Below are 17,374 nucleotides of genomic sequence, written 5' to 3'. Positions count from 1 at the left end.
AACAGAAAAGAACTGATGGGGTCGCCTCGCGGTCGACATGGCTGGCGGAGGACGCCGTGGCGTCATAATAAGATCTCAATATTTGTGAAAAGACGAGACCATAACAGCCAAAATATAGAACAAAACCCCACAATAAGATGGTACTTAACTTGGAGATGGTAAAGCTGCTCGATGACATGGTGATAGATGAAAATAAATCCAAAAAGGCACGAGCACACAAAAGGAAATGGTAGCAATCACGTGCTAGAAAATGGAATGAGGTAGGTGGCGCTGGTGTCGCCGAACTGGCGGGTGTTTGGGTGTGGGGGCTGTAACGGCTCACCGCTCTCTTCTGGGGGTTTTGATAGGGAGAGATCTTTCGAGTAAGGCTCCGTGGTAGTGATCTTTCACTCACCCTTCGTTATACCGACGTCTTCCTTGGAGAAGACGCTCGATCTGGGGGTAGTAACCCCAGCTTTCCTGAAAGCTCTTTTTTCTCTGGTATATCTAGCATTTTATACCTAGAAATTCGTGCTACAATGGAATTTCACCGGCTGACACGGGACTGGACTCAGAAAAAGTGATGTACAAATAATTGGTTAATGACATAATAAGAATAACAGATCATAGACCCCCGGGTTCCGGCATAACCCCTCCGGGATCCGGAGCCTCTGAAGCTAGAGTCCAGTAGGAAGGCGAGGCAGTACATCACGGCTGATCATAATATGGTCAGGTGGAAAAGCCAGTCAAACCTATCCATAAAGACACAACATGCTGAAGCATTAGCCTGGCGGAGCAACGGGAGGGCCGGGGATGGCGGAAACTGAGCCCTGAAAGTGGTCGGAAACTCGCTCGATCCGGAGAGAGCGAATCAACGAAACACTTGTTCAAGTAAATGCCAGCAGGACCGATCCCAGGAGGGAGCGTGTCCGTCAACTAGGATAGGCCTGTCTACTTCGGGGTGACCATCGTAAGCCCGACGTCTCGCACGCGAGGATATGACAAAAACTAGAACCTCAGGAAGGGACCTGGGGGAGTGGAAGGATAGTACTAGTAGGAGAGGGTCCAGAGAATAAGAACAGGAGACTGGGGGAATACCCTCCGCTCAACTGTAACCCCGTAAGGTATACGGGGAGACTGTGACCCACTACAAGTACCGGGGAAGGAGAAGGGGGGGGTTAGTACAATACCAAACCACATTACGCTCTCACCCTCCTAGTCGGCATAGCCTAGGTGACAAGGAGGAGAGAAGGGAAGGGGGAGGAAAGAACGGGGAGAGAAATTCCTGTGTCGAAGGCCAACCTTAACCGACTAGAGTAAGGGGTTGTGTGAAGCATGAAGGAGATCTCCTAAATAAAATCCTCTTCCCCCACTGGTGATAGAGGGGGGGGAAAAATGGGGTCTCAACTTCAGCCACCCAAACAAGCGGTAGGCGGATGGAACAACAACAGAAACTCCCTCGACCTGACTCCCTCCCCCTCCTACCCTCTCAAGCGAAATACGGGAGAGCAGGTGGTTAGGAAAGCAAAGGATAAAGAGGTAGCCTAGTTCATTCATTAGTGAAAGGACTAGGCTAACACCCCGCTAATGATATAATATGTTAACCAAAGTAAAAAATAACCACCATCAAATAATCATCAAATAAACCAAAAATATACGCTTGTGCTAGGCTATAGCCTAACCGAACGAGACGACAGAATGTAAACAGTCAACAGGCTGAACCTGATGCCACGTACGGGTGAAATATTATAATTTCACGTCATCAAGCACATATAGAGAAAAAAATTTTTATATCACACTTTTCAGAAAGGGAAACATCCTGGGGAGAAAACTAACGAGTGAAAACTTCGGAAACCTTAAATAGTTGAAAGAACCCCTATGAGAGGAAACTCGTAAAGAACAAAATTAAAGGAAACCCAAAGACACACCACGAGAGAATGCCGTCAGGATGCTCTCTGATGGGGAATTAAAGATAAACAGTGTAAAGTAAACGACCAATAGAAACCCAAACAGAACAGGCTGAATGGGTATACCTCGAGGTCGGTATGGCTGCCAAGAGGGACGCCGTAGCGACCCAAACAAAAACCACGTATAATTTATGTATACGGGCTTAAACAGCCAGACTTATCATAAAAACCCCAAAAGAAGATGGTACTTAACTTGGAAACAGTAAAGCTGCTCGATGCCATGCTGAATTAATGGGAAAAAATCCAAGAAAAGCACAAGTGAAAATCAAAATAGATCGCAGCGATCACGTGCTAGAAAGGAATGAGTTCAGATGGCGCTGGGGTCGCTGTTTGGCGGGCGGGTGAGTGCGGGAGTTGGGTCGGCTCTCCGCTCTTCCGGGGGTTTTGCCATTGGGATGTCTTCAGAGTGTGGTTCTGTGGTAGTGATGACCTCACTCACCCTTGCCCATACCGACGTCTATTTTCATTATAGATGCTCGATCTGGGGGTAGTAACCCCAGCATTCCTGATAGCTTTTTTCTCTGGTATATTTAGCAATATTTATACCTAGAAATTCGTGCTACTAAGGAATTTCACCGGGTGACACAGGGACGAGCTCAGAAAAGGGATTTTGACAAAGGAAAAATCTATTTCTGAGTGAGGCCCTGTGTCACCCGGTGACCCTCCCAGGTTCTGGTTTCCCCCCCTGCACGGGCATACCAAACCTGGGGATGGTGCTAGCCTGGAATGAGTTCAGATGGCGCTGGGGTCGCTGTTTGGCGGGCGGGTGAGTGCGGGAGTTGGGTCGGCTCTCCGTTCTTCCGGGGGTTTTGCCGTTGGGATGTCTTCAGAGTGTGGTTCTGTGGTAGTGATGAATTCACTCACCCTTGCCCATACCGACGTCTATTTTCATTATAGATGCTCGATCTGGGGGTAGTAACCCCAGCATTCCTGATAGCTTTTTTCTCTGGTATATTTAGCAATATTTATACCTAGAAATTCGTGCTACTAAGAAATTTCACTGGGTGACACAGGGCCTCACTCAGAAATAGATTTTTCCTTTGTCAAAATCCCTTTTTTAAGGCTGACTTTGCTGTGGTAATAGTGCTCGAAGCCAGACCTTTTTCGAACAATGACCTGAAGAATATTGCCAGATTTGTGGTCATTACTTGAGCCTCAGATTCTATCAGGAATGATGTTAACTATTTAACTGCTGAATCATACTGTCTGAGAGTAGAGTCCCTCTTATCTGATTCTAAGAACAATGTATTAACAGGATCAATATCCGCACCTCTCTGAGCAGCGAATTTCATGAAGTCCACAAAGCCAGGGCATTTAGAATTCTTGAGGAAGCTGACACAGTCCGAGTTTGTACTATTTGGGTCAACTGTGGCCTGGGTATTTGAATACACCGGAGCTTCAACTCCAGAAGAAGAGGAAACCAACTGCTCTTCGGCCAGTTGGGTGCTACCAGAGCCACTTGACCTTTGAATGACCTGGGTTTGTGCAAAACTTTCATCAACAGGTTTATTGGTGGAAACAGATAGATTTTCTGCCACATGTTCCAATCTATTGACATTGCATCTGTGGAGTGAGCCAGAGGGTCCAGGTTGGGAGCAATGTAACATGGAAGTTTGTGGTTGCTCTCTGTGGCAAACAAATCTACCTGGAGACCTGGAACCTGACGGCGAATCCACTCGAATGAAGTTTTGTCCAAGGACCATTCCGACTCCTGCGGAGTTGTCCTGGATAGAGAGTCCGCAATGACATTCCGGACTCCTGCGAGATGGGTGGCTGACAAGTGCCAACTGTGCTTTTTTGCCAGGGAGAAAATAGCTATCAACACTTGATTGATCCAGCTCGATTTGCAGCCCCCCCTGTTTATACATTGCACTACTACTGCACTGTCCAAAACCAGTCTGATATGTATCTGTCTGGGTGGACACAGTTTTTTCAGAGTTAGAAATACTGCCATTGCTTCTAGGATGTTGATATGGAACTGGCGGAACATTGTGGACCATGTACCTTGAACTTTTTTGTGTTGGGAATAACCTCCCCAGCCGCTTAGGGAAGCGTCTGTGTGAATCACCAGTGATGGAGGAGGAAACTGGAGGGATACTGACTTTGATAGACTCTTGACTGTGGACCACGGCCGGAGTCTTTTCCTCAACACCGGCGGAATTAATGACACCTTGTCTCTGAGCTTGATATTGGCACGTCTCCGCCACACTCTGTTTATGTCTTTCAGTTTGGCTTTCAGAAGCAGATCTGTAACAGATGCGAACTGAAGAGAACCCAGGACCCTCTCCTGAGTACGTCGAGAGGCTTTCCTGCATTTGAGGAACTACCTGGTGGCTTTGGCTATTTCCCTCCTTTTGGCTGGCGGAAGAGATAGTTTGTGTGAGTCTAGGTCCCACTGGATACCTAGCCACTGAAATCGAGCCTCCGGAACTAGGCGGGATTTCTCCCTGTTTATCTGGAAGCCTAGGGATTCCAGGAACTCGATCACTATGGCTGTAGCTCTCCGGCATTCCTCGGCGTTGGATGCCCAAATTATCCAATCGTCCAGGTATGCGGCTAACATGATCCCCTGGGACCATAACTGTTGAACTACCGTTTCTGCCAGCTTGGTGAAAATTCTGGGCGCTATGTTGAGCCCGAATGACATGACTCTGAATGAGTAGGCTTGATTTCCTATTTTGAATCCTAGGTAAGGAGAGAAGTTTCTCGCAATCGGGAGATGATAATATGCGTCTGAAAGATCTATAGAGGTGGTGACGGCTCCACGGGGAAGTAGGGTCCGCACCTGCGAGATTGTAAGCATGCGAAATTTGTCGCATTGAATGTAAAGATTGAGACGAGACAAGTCTAGAATTACTCTTTGCTGACTGGAACCTTTCTTCGGAACGCTGAACAGTCTGCCTTGAAATTTCAGGTGTCTCACTTTCTTTATAGCCCTCTTTTGCAGCAGTTCCTTTGCAAAGTCCAGGAGGGCTTTGGATGGGGGCTGATGGAACATGACTAGTGGGGGAGGATCCTTGTTCCAACTCCACCCCAGACCTTTGGAGACTATGCTGTGGGCACACGGGCTGAAGGTCCACTGGTCTCGAAACAGATACAGCCTCCCGCCTACCTGAGGAGGCTCATTGGGAGGGGGAGGGCTTACCTCCTCTGCTGCCCCGGCCTCCTCTTCCCCGAGAGAGGGAACGTAATGCAGCCTTGCCTCTGAAGGAGGCTCTTGCTCTGCTTCCCCTTGCGTTCCGGTTAAAACCCCGAAACGACCCCTGGCTCTCATACGAGGGATTGAAAACCGGAGACGTGACGTAGGTTGGGGAAGCAAGGGAATGCTGAGCAGGCTGCATCAGCACGAACTGTTGAGGCTGGGCCTTGGAGGTTGAAGGCTGACCGACCTGGGAGACCGGTACAGCCTGCATTACGGTCTGGGTATGCGGCCTCTTAAATTTCCTGAACCGTTTCCATGGCCTATTATGGGATCCGGCGGACTCGGAGGCCTTCCTCTTGGAAGGAAGACCCCAGCGGGAGCGGAGACTCTGATTTGCTCTGGTTGCCTCTGCCAGGACACTGCTCACTTCGCTCTCGGGGAAGATATTGGTACCCCAGAAAGAGCTTTTCATGAGTCTATTAAGCTCATGGCTTATGGTGGCATCCGCAAAGATGTGTTTGCGGCAGTTCATTCTTGCCACCATAAAGTCATAAAGATCCGCTTGAAATCCCGCCAGCAGAGATTTGGTCAGGACTTGGAAGAGAGGATCTTCAGAGTAGATCATAGCCGTTGCTTCCGTCAGGCACAGGGAATTCATAGACCGACTCAGCCTGCACCTGGTCTCGAACTCCGCCTTCAGAAGAGCCTCCGGAAGCTCTGGAAGCTGTTCGCTAAACAGTCAAAGCGCAGTCCGGGTCGAGTCTGCCCACCGTAAATGTGGCTGGAGCCCCTGACCAAAATTCTGAATCTCCGGGGAAGACCAGGGAAGTGGGATCTGTCTCCCGGAGCTGAGGCAGCGGCTTACCCTCTATGCATGCCTGAGAGGTCACCAAGGCTACTTGTGACATGCAGGGAGTGGGAACCTTATCCCCCAAAGAGAACATAGTAAAGTTCCCTTTGAAGGGGGTCATCTTGGTATTATCTGCCTCCCACTCCGTCAGGGTGTGCAGTAAGGCAGACTGAGCTTGGTCCCTCAGGAAAATAACCGTTTCCATAGGGACTTTGTCTGATCTAATCCATGCCTCTTCCGTCAACCTGGCGTAGCCTGGGTAGGGAGGCACCAGGTCGGGTGGGAAGAACTCCAGCTCTTCCAACCTGCAAGTCCCTAAACCCTCAATAGTAAGGGTATCTTCATGCCGGGGAGCATGAAGAGCCAAACGCCAAGGGTTTCCCTTATCAAAGGGAGGAAGGGTGGAGGCATCCGGAATGGGGTGTGACTGCACCGCCCCTCTGGAGCGCATGAACCCGGAGAGCACGCTCTCCTGGTTCTGCATCCTCTCAGCTAAAGACTTCCAATGATCGTCGGAAGCCTTAAGGCCCGAGGCGAGCTGAGAATAAAGATGGCTCAACTTATCCTCTACCTTCTTATCGAGCTTTTGCAGAAGGAATTCTGCAAAAGTCTCAGGGTCAAAAGCAGGTTGAGGGGGGGGACTCGCCTTAACTGCCCTGGATCTCGACCCCTTGACAGGGGGAGTAGCCTTACTAGTCGAAGCCACCGGACTAGACGCCCGTGACTTCAAGGGAGGTAGAGGAGTAGCCTTACGAGAGCTAGAAGACTTGTAGCCCTTGGACTTCAAGGTCTTCTTCACCTTGGGGACAGCAGATCTAGACCTGTCCTCAAGGTAGGACGACTTCTGAAAACCCTGGAAGGAAGAAGTTGATGAAGAAGGAGAGTTAAAAAGGGAGCTCGCTCCCCCTGCCTCACTTACCTCCTTACCTTCTACCTGGTCCGATTCTACGTGCATTGGTTCAAGGTCGAGGTTAATGGCCGCCACTTCCTCCGTCACCTCCCCGAAAAGGTTGTCATCTTGGGAGGGTTGCGTCTCGACCCAGATCTGCTCAATTAAGGGGGCGGCTACTTCCGTTGGAACTGCAGCAGATATCTGGGTGCCAGGGTAGAGAAGATTACAGATGAATTCAGAGAGAATGTAAGGCTTCCCCGACGGGACGTTCCTCCCAAACCCACCGACCCAAGCCTTCAGGGTCGACATCGAAGAGTCACGGGAAGTCCATCACCTGCTCATACAGAGCGTAGCATACTTCACAACCGTCCGGGTGCCAGACGACCAAATCCCCCACCCAGACTGCACAGCCGGAATGGGAACGGCAAACCACATGGCCATAAGGTTGGTGCAAGACCGCCGTGCACCTGGGCTCCTGACAGCGTACCATCTGTAAGTGGATATACTGTATACATGAGTATGCTAATTAAGGTGCGCCCGAGTAGAGCCGGCGGAGATAGAAGCCTTAAACTAGTGATGGAGCATGCTTATTGACAAAATTAGAACCTGCCGGAGTAACCCAGCTGAATAATTATACAATACATGAACAGGAGTTAAGGACCGCCGGAGTAAATCCGATGGTTATAGTACACCTTAACCTAAGATCATGCAACATTTCAATTAGCAATTAACATGAAATACTAAATCAAAACAAACACTGCCGGACTCCGGCCGTGTTACATAATGGTCAACTTATATGTGTAAACAGCAGTACATGGTTGGTTATGATATTCTGTCCTGGATACCTCAGACATCCCGCTGCTTCAAACCTATGGTAACGGCGGAGGGGGGGCGGAGAGCCGAACTCAAAACTGGATCGGCTCTCATGCTTGTGGCGGAGAACAGGTAGTGAAAAGCGCCAACCGACCGAGAACCAAACCCACTGGAGTGGTAATGGGCAAGAAAGCAACGGGAGATCCGAAAAACCCAGCGGAAAAGAACCAGTAAAAGTCAAGACAGAAACCCTGGACTTGTGTACGATGCTCTGGCTAACCCGGAGGAAAGCGAACAAACGAGACACTAGCGAGATGGCAGAAACCGTAAGGCGGAGGCCAGATAGGTGGGAAACACTCATCCGGACTCCGGCCTAGACTCCCCACGGGGTGCCAGTCATAAGAGACCGACGTCCCTCACGCGGGGAGGGAGAAGATTACACGCCACACGCTAAGGAGCAGGGAGGGAATAACAAAATGGAGGAGTCGAGATAGAGCGGCCAGGTGGATGGGAAAAATCCCCCGGACACATATAGAAACTCCCCACGGGGTGCCGGTCATGGAGACCGGCTTCCCTCACGCAGGGAGAAACTAAAGACACCCACCAAATGTTACAGAACGGGTAAGGAAAGCTAGGCTAATAACATGAAAAACTCGAACTACCTATGACTCCCAACCCTCCCCCAACATCAAAGCTTTTTGACTGGGAGAAGGTGAAAAAGGAAGGAAGGGGGGGGGGTGGGAGAGAAATTCCACACGAGGTCTGCCACCCACCAACACTGACAGACTGGGCGGATAATAGGCTATGTACTGAGGAGACCCCTTCCTATACTAACCTACCTCCCGAAACCAACTGGTCCGATCAGATATACCAGAACAGAGGAAGGGGGAAGGGGGACGTCTCCAAAGCCTAAGAACACCCTTCAAACATAACGGTACGGTTGGATGGAACCAGAAAACGAGGAACTCCCTCAACCAACCAACGCCTCCCTCCCAGCCTCAAAACGACATGGTCGGGGGAGAAGGAAGTCGAGTCACATGAAAAATGCCTAACATAAGTAGCCTAACCCCTGATAGCAGACAAGAGGGCTAGGCCAGAACCCAACAACACTGACTAAGTACTGCTAAAAGTTAACCAAAGATATGAAACAAAATGTAAATAATATAAATATACACATAAAAATATATAAGAACTTGTGCTAAAGGTATGGCCTAACAGCTCGCGACATGTTGGAAGCGGGAATGATAACAAAAATGGCCGCCCATGACGCGAGCCAAAGAATATTCTTAATCCAAAAATATACATGTCATCCATCACTTTATATATCAGGTAAACCGTTAGCAAGACAGTACCACCTTGGAGGATATATTCTTTCAACGCGAGAGGAAAGTGCCTACGAAAAGAGAAAATAAAAGAACACAAAAACGAGAGGGGAGAACCTCCCCAAGCAGTACAATTATGTTACGATACTGGCACCACATCCCCCGTGACGAAAGAACAATCCATCCAAAAGGAAGTTCCTGAAGGGGTATAATAACAGAAATACAAAATAGATATATATATATAACACAGTGAAACACCCGCAGAAACACGCTGCTAAGGTATTCCAACCAGGCCAATATGGCCGAGGCGAGACGAACGCGGAGGAACGCCTGATATATTTCACCTCGTAATATTGAATTAGAGATCAAATAAACGCCTCTATAACTAAAAAACCCCACAAGAAGATGGTACTTAACTTAGTAGCCGTGAAATCCTGAGAGGAAGACATAATGGGCCAAAAAACGGCAAGGAAAACCACAAGCACAAGCAAAGGGTACAATGATGAAGGCGTGCTAGAATGGAATGGTTCAAGATGGCGCTGGAGGCGTTGGTTGGCGGGGTGGTGAGTGTTGGCTGTAGGTCGGCTCCTCACTTTCCGGGGTTTTTGACATTGGAGATTTCTACAGAGCAGGGGCCTGTGACAGTGACATCATACACTCACCCTTATATATACCGACGTCTGTTTGATTATAGATGATCGAACTGGGGGTAGTAACCCCAGCATTCCTGATAGCTTTTTTCTCTGGTACTTTTAGCAATACTTATACCTAGAAATTAGTGCTTAATGGTAATTTCACTGGGTGACACAGGTCGAGCTCAGAAAAAGTTATATAGGCAGTCCCCAGGTTACGACGGGTCCAGCTTACGACGTTCTGAGGTTATGACGCTTTTCAAATATATTCATCAGAAATTATTTCCAGGTTCACAACGCATGTTCCAGGGTTACATGTCGTACGCTGATCAACGGAAGAAATATTGCTCCAAAATGGCAGAAAAATTAAAATTTTGAGGTTTTTGTGATGAAAAACTCAATAAAAATGCAGTTTACATTGTTTTCAATACACCTAGAGCATTAAAAGTAAGGTTTTCTTAGGATTTTTGACGATTTTCAACGATTTTTCGGTTTATGACGATTTTTGGCTTACGGCATAGGAACGGAACCCCCGTCGTAAACCAGGGACTGCCTATATATACTTAGCAAGTTACTGAATCAGAGCCCTCCCTCCTCCCTTCACATGTACTTCAGGGCAAAAAACAAATGGAGCTCTGTGCCACATCGATCCTCTTACCTCGAAAGTGGGCGGGGTTAACCACCTACACTAGCTAGTTGAATCTTTACCGGTAATTTTGAATTTTTAGATGCCGTGGTAGGAAATCTTATAGTTATGTAATTACTTGGTAAATATATATAAAACTTTATTTTATTATAAAAATGTCATTTTTCAACAGATTTACAGCTATAACTGACAGATGCCACCAAATGAAAGGCTTTGGTCTGTATACCTAGGAAAAAATATAAATTGTTATTTAAAATTTTAAATTTTGTTCCAGCATCATCTTCTGTGCACTGAAGCAGTGGTGGCATTTTTGATAAAGTATGATGGTCAGTAACACATGGAGGACAGTAAATATGAGACAGATTGTGAAGGGTGCATGAATAATTTAGCTCATTGTAAACAAAATGGTGCCTGATGACCTTGGATTGAAAAGTCAAGTAAATATATAGCCCATTCCCTCCCCATAAAAGCTGGATATCCACTCTCAAGCAGAGTTTACAGGATGCTCAAGGAGCAAGAATCTGTGCCAGCATGTGGCTAGTTTAATGTAATAACAAAAATCTCAAGCTGAGATTTTTATCTGTAAAATATAAGCTGTTTTAAATAAAATTTGAAAGTGGTAAAACTTGCTTTTACTTTTTTCATCTATTTTTAGAGATGTGTGGCAACCTGTAATAGGCCTAGAAGTTCATGCTCAGATTCTCTCAGCAAGCAAACTGTTCAGCAGAGTGGGAGCAAAATATGGTGCTCCTCCCAATACTCAAGTAGGAATATTTGAGGCTGCTCATCCTGGAACGTTGCCTGTAAGACTTTATATTTTGTATATTTCTGTTTTATATATATCTATGTATATTTTACAATTATGTGTAGAGCAGTTAGTAGGCTTGTTTAGGTTAAGCAGTCCTTATGCCAGCAAGGCACTATGCCCGAAAGCATCCTGTAATTTCAGTAAGGTCTGAAAAGGAATAAGAGGCTTGGTGTGAACTGCTGGATACTTATTAACCAAGGGAGATCTATATAGATTACTACTATGTACCGCATGTAATACAATAGAAATGTAGTACTATATACTGTATTGGAATAAGATTGGCAATTAAAAGTACAGGATTAGCAATCTCTTGTGATTTATTCTTTATAAAGAAGGCTATTGTTAGAGAGCATTTGAATATTCTGGAACTGAAGAAATGAAAAAAGCTAGATTTACCATGTGGAGATTATTGCAGTATAATAAAGTAGTTTTGTTTCTGCAAGAAAAAGACTTCATTCCATTATAAGCATGTATCTTGGCACAAGTGTGTTCAGTAAATGAAATTCTTCAGCAGCCATCTTGTCTAATTGTCTTTGTTTACATTGCAGTATGAAACGTGACTTGGTTGTGAAGCTTATTATCATGAGTTATTTTTATTGTGCTTGATGGTTCTTCATTTTGTCAGAGATACTAGAATGACTGATTAACTTTTGGTTTCTGCTTCTCTTGCTACCTTTTTAACAAACAAGTATTCATGCTGGATATTATCCAAGGTCTTTACAACTTTAGGTTTGTATACTAGAGAAACAAAATCTTTTATACGATCTCATTTCTTCATATAAGCTTCTCCAGAGGAGCACTTAGAGATATTTCCCTGGTCTTTCATGCTCTTTCCTTCCTTCTTAGCTGTGGATGATGTTTGGATTCTTCTCCTCAAGGATTCACTTCTGTAGAAGAGATGTCGTTGTCTGATCTTTTTACAGGGACCCAACCACCAGAAGCTCTTGTTGTTGTCACAGGTGTTCGTGACTAACCTCCGGCCACTCTCCCATGGGAGGTCCAGACTCCTCCCTTGATTGGATGGTCTGCGAGCCATTAAGAACTTGCTCATTGCCCTTGTAAGTTATGAGAGCCAAGAAGAGAATCATGGTATAGCGTTCAAGAAAAACCATGCATGTCATATACCCCTTCATTTTCCAGGTTTTAGCTTGCTTATTCTTGGATTTTTATCTAGAATTTCTAGGGGACCATTCCTGTTTTCCTGTACCTTCATTATTTCTTCTGTCCTGATCTCATGCCTCTTTAATTACCAGAATCCTGTTCCTCAACATCTAGGTAGTTGCTGGAACTTTATAGTGATCCCTAGGGTGAACAGGAATTCTCTGTCCAAGTGTCTTTCAGCTTTAGCCACGAGTGCTATCCTACTGGTCCCTGCTTTGGCACTCACCCTCCAGCTGCTTTGGCACAGTCCTTCACTATGGCTGTCTTGCTTTATGGGCTGCTTGTAAGTAGATAACCTGGATACTCTTTTCTTCCCTTGTGGTATTACAGAATGGACAGCTCTGCCCATGATCACATCGCACACCATTCTGTTTAGGTCTTCTCTAGGCTGCTTACCATTCTTTACAATAACTTTGGTAGCTGCTGCCTTGTTCTGGTTTAAAGAGTATGTGGTCAGTACCCTCCTCTGAAAAGAATGAACCTTGTACACCAGTCAGGCAACTGTCTTGACTTTGTATACACAGATTTGTTCCTACATATTTACAAACCTTCGTTCTTTCACAAGCTGGAACAGCCATTCAGGTTTCAGACAAGGTTGTTAACTACTGAAAGGTAGGAGGAAACCCCGCCCAACTGTCAGTCTGCACTCGAATTTGCTTCTGGCTGCCATCGTTTGAAGATGTCTCAGCGACTTTCTGCCCGATTTACCATTTCCTTTCTTCATATGCTTTTTTGCTTTTGTTGGAATATATTGTTGAATTTGAGTTTTTGTTTTAATTATACAAACCCCTCAATCATTTAAGCCGTCTACTGGGAAGAGGAAACTTCAGGTGCTTAGGTGCTGTCCAGGGAAGGACAGGATAGCCCATGTTCAGAGTGCTGTCTGGCCATCTGAACAATGGGTGAAGTTTGCCAGGAAGAGGAAGAGGGAGGTCTCATGGTGTCATTGGAGTGTAATACTCCACTGGTGACACTGAAGGTCCTCTTCAGTACCTTCCTTGCACCTACCAAACTTCCTCCTGCTGTTGCTACTTCCCCTTCACCGACTTCTACTTTTGGTTTGTTAAATAACTGCCGAAGAGGGAAAGACAACCATCCTTGTTCCTTTCCAGGAGACTCTCTTCGCTCAGAGGAGGATTTGTCCTCTGGGGGATGCTGTTTCTAGGGGCATAGGGAAGAGCTCTCTCCTAAAACTGACTTTGGTTTCAGGTGTTGTGGAGGCTGAGAGGCTTGGGGAGCTGTGGCCCTCAGTTGGCATCTGGGGGGAGCCGAGTGTTTCTTCCCTCATTGACCACTTGAAGGCGACAAAGGACCTACCAGTGACTACTTCTACCAAGACTGCGACAATTTCGACGGTCTCAGTATCCACCGGTGCAAGGACTGTCCCTACTTCGCTGGTGATTCCACATGTGGCGTCTGTGATGTGCCCCCAGGTGCTTCCTTTGTCGTCATGCTTGGGGAGGTCATCCTTTACATGCTTTCTTTCCCTTTGATCTCGGCTGTACTTGGCAAGAAGAGTAAGTCCAAGAAGAGGAAAAGGAACTCTTTGTTGTCATCTTTGTGAGTGGAGGAAGAAGAAGGTTGCTTCGTCTCCCCTCAGGAAGTTTTTTTGAGTTTCCAGAGGTCAGCCCTCTGCTAGCGAGAGGGCTGATGGGTCTCGCTAGCAGTACTAAGGGTACTGCTGCACCCGTTGCTGATTGCAAGGGTGTAACTGCTACCTGGGGTTCTCTGGACCCCTGGTATACCAGTACTGGCCCTGGTATCACCCCTACCTAGGCTAGCAAGGCTTCCTGGTCTATGGACCCTGGCCCGGCTGCTAGCATGACCCAGCAACAGATTGTAAGAAGAGAGCAAGCAGGTGCTCCCACACTCCCTTCCTACTCTCTGGCTCATCAGAGGAAATATTATGATCCCTTGGATAGCCCATTGCCAGCCTAACAGGTTGACCCCAACTTGACACGTCTATGTTCCGGTCTATATTCTCCTGCAGCCAGGGGCAGTGGCACTGGAATTGACCACCATGGCAGTGTTCCAAACAGTCTCCTGGATAGATCTTTGGTCCCTTACAAGGGCCAAAATGGCTTCCTCTTTAGGTTTTTGTACAGCCAAAGAGGACCCAGCTTTTAAAGAGACTAATGCTGTCATACAGCAAACCTGGAAGAGAGGCAAGACACTGTTCTGTCTCAACTCTCAAGGTTTATTGGCCCAGAATTGGCTTTGGCTGTGAGGAATGGACTGTACTGGGATCCTCCTCTCTCTTTGTTGGGAATGAGGTGGAGGCCATGGTGGAGAGGCTATGTGTCAATAACAATGATAAGTTTGTTCACCAGGCAGTGTCAAAGACTTCTTGGCCTTTATGTGGCACTGCAGCCCAACCCTTGGATCAGGCTGGCCTTTCTTCTTTGGGTCAGAGAAAGTCCCAGACTTTTTCTGCCCCTTATAGAGGAACTCGGTCTTCTTTTACCCCAATAGTGGAAGGTGCGCAGTCGCATCTTTTCAGCCCTCCTAGCATTCTAGGAAGGGGAGCCAGGGAAAGAAGAAGGGAGGAGGATGCGTGCTGCTGATGGTGGGGGGATGCCTGTTAATCCATTGAGCAACTTGGCAGTGACACGGAGCAGAGACCTCGGTAGTGTGTGTCCTTTAGGAAGGATATCTACTACCTTTAGAGTTTCCACCACCCCTCACTCTCAAACAGGTCCGACTCCAGATGTATGTTCCCGGCTTGCAGAAGGATGTCACCCTTTGGGACGAGGTGAATGCTGTGCTGAGGAAAGGCACAGTGGAAGTCATGAAAAACCAGTGTCCAGGGTTCTACAGCTGTCTGTTCCTGATGGAGAAGATGACAGGTGGTTGGAGACCGGTCATCAACCATTGAACCTGTTTGTTCACCAGACCTGGTTCAAGATGGAAACGGTTCGCTCAGTTCTTGATTCCATCAGAGAGGGCGATTTCATGCTTTCAGTGGACCTGAAGGGTGCATATTTTCTAATACCCATTCATTGGTCCTCTTGGAAGTATCTCCGCTTTACCATCAGGTCACTTTATTTTGGGCTCTTGACTGCCACCTCAAAGTGTTCACATAAGTGTTCACATAGATTGTCTGGTCTTGTTGAGCTTGTTACCACGATCTGGGTGTAGTGACCACTTCGAGAAGTCAAATCTTATGCCCAAGCAGAGCTTGAAGTACCCAGGCATGCTAATAGATACAGCAGCAGTTAGAGTCTTCCCTTTGGATTCTCATATCAGCAAGTTGAGAGAGGCAGTGCAGAAGTTCCTGTCTCATCAGGAACAACCTGCACAGCAGTGGCAGGTCTTTCTGGGTCCCCCCCCCCTTGACTTGGGACTACCTTGACATGGTGAGGGGGCTCTTGAACCCCAGGAATTTGTTCCCGGGTTTGAGTCCAAGAGTCCCATATATCATTATATATTTCCTTGGATTAGTTTTTGTGGAATTTTCCACTTTTGCTAAAATTAGTGGACCTGATAAACAGGAAAAGATATAGCTCAGAATGGGTTTATATCCGAAGCTAAATAGTGGGAACTGTGGTGGGACCATCAACTGCCCAATAATGTTCGGACCTGAGAGATGTCAGATTGATAAATCAAAGGTGGAACTATTCTTTAGGGCTAGACCACCGATTCCAGGGTGGCCGGGTCTGGTTCTGGGGATAGGACTCTCGGCATTCTATCCGGTTTGCCCATAATATGATTAGGATGGGGATAATTGTATTCTGGTAATACTCTCAGTCCTAGCAAGCAGGTCTGGCTTACTCTTGGCCACTCTAATTATGTTTGTGCCATCCCCTATGGGATAGGGTAGGGGGCGGACATTTGGGAGCCGGTTTACACTTGTGCAGTTGGTGGAAGAATAAACTCCATGAAAAGCCGACGATATCTTTTTAACCCTTAATGGACGCGTATCATCATATGAGTATCTATAACAGGTTTTGAGTGATGGACAGGCTAACTTGTAGGAGTATTATTATTATGCACCATACGATTTGGATGAATTTAACGGGAAAGTATTCATAGCACTTCAGTGGTCGATAAATAACTTATGGCAATTGTGTAGCTCAGCACAGGGCAGGGGGGATTAGGGTGCCTTGAGACGTGATTGGGGAATGTATTGCTCCTCTCTGTGCCATGATGTCTTTTTATTTATTTGCTCATAAATATACGCAGGGATTGCTGTTGGTTTTAGTTCTTATCTTTTATGATAGTATGTCAGCTATAATTGTAATTTTGCAAAGAAAAATGCAAAGAAATATTAGAAAAAACATGTATACCTCACAAAAAGTCACTGCATCTTGGTAAATCTCGTAAATATTTTACAACAAATATACTCAGAATTTGTTACTGATACTAGTTCTTATCTGTTATGATATTGTGTGGGCTGTAATTATAATTTAACAAAATAAAGTAAAATAAATTATTAGAAAAGACGTGTATAATGGTAATATTAGCATATTTTTATGAGTGTCTTGTAAAAGAGGCCCCACATGGTTGTAAATGGCCACTTTCAACTTCCCATGGAAGGTAGGGAAAAATTTTTATAATTTATTTTCTTACACTATGTGGATTTGCATATCTTCCTCTTTACATTGATGTGTTTTTACTTTAAAGTTTGCCCAGCCTGGCAGTTGGTTTAATATATATTTAGCCAGTCCCTCAAGTGTTAAGTCTTCAGGTTTAAATTTTTTTTTCCTCCAATCTTTATGACAAGTAAAAGTAAAGATTCGGGTACCCTTGGGTCCTTTGATGATATCATCTCGGCACAGTTGATGGCTGCTGCTCCAGTACAGAGCAAATCTTCTGGCATGGAAATGGACAATTCTCTGGATAATCCAAGTAATCAAAATCAGGGTGGTATTAAAACTTCAGTACTGTGTAAAACACCCAAAAAGAGTAAATATTGACTTGACCCAACCTTGACTCACTTTGATTCCCCCTTTGGGAGTGAAGCTGGTCAAGGTTTCTAACCATGGAAACAGAACAACAAATTTCAGCCTTAAAGTTGAAAAACTACATATTAAAATGACATCCAACAACAGAAATGTCATTCAGACAAATAAAATAAAGGACATGGCTTATAGAAACCACAACAAAAAACCAATCTGAAGAATATTTGTCCATAAAAAAGTATTGATTATGTAAATGTAATT

The 17,374-nt window shown here is 46.0% G+C and overlaps 1 protein-coding gene across 5 annotated transcripts in view; it reads left to right on the top strand.

Moving 5' to 3' along the window:
- GatB (glutamyl-tRNA(Gln) amidotransferase subunit B, mitochondrial) overlaps positions 1-17,374 on the top strand; it is a 992,144-nt gene that overhangs the window by 174,442 nt on the left and 800,328 nt on the right. For 3 of the 5 annotated variants that reach the window (XM_067108081.1, XM_067108084.1, XM_067108082.1), the window contains exon 3: positions 10,899-11,046. The exons of the other annotated variants lie outside the window; for them this stretch is intronic. In XM_067108081.1, the coding sequence (XP_066964182.1) occupies positions 10,899-11,046 (148 nt within the window). The remainder of the gene's footprint in view (positions 1-10,898; positions 11,047-17,374) is intronic. 5 annotated transcript variants of the gene reach the window in all.

Source organism: Macrobrachium rosenbergii, chromosome 8, assembly GCF_040412425.1.
Source record: "Macrobrachium rosenbergii isolate ZJJX-2024 chromosome 8, ASM4041242v1, whole genome shotgun sequence".
Taxonomy (NCBI): domain Eukaryota; kingdom Metazoa; phylum Arthropoda; class Malacostraca; order Decapoda; family Palaemonidae; genus Macrobrachium; species Macrobrachium rosenbergii.
Note: the sequence above shows the minus strand (reverse complement) of the source record. Positions and strands in the feature narration are given on the sequence as shown.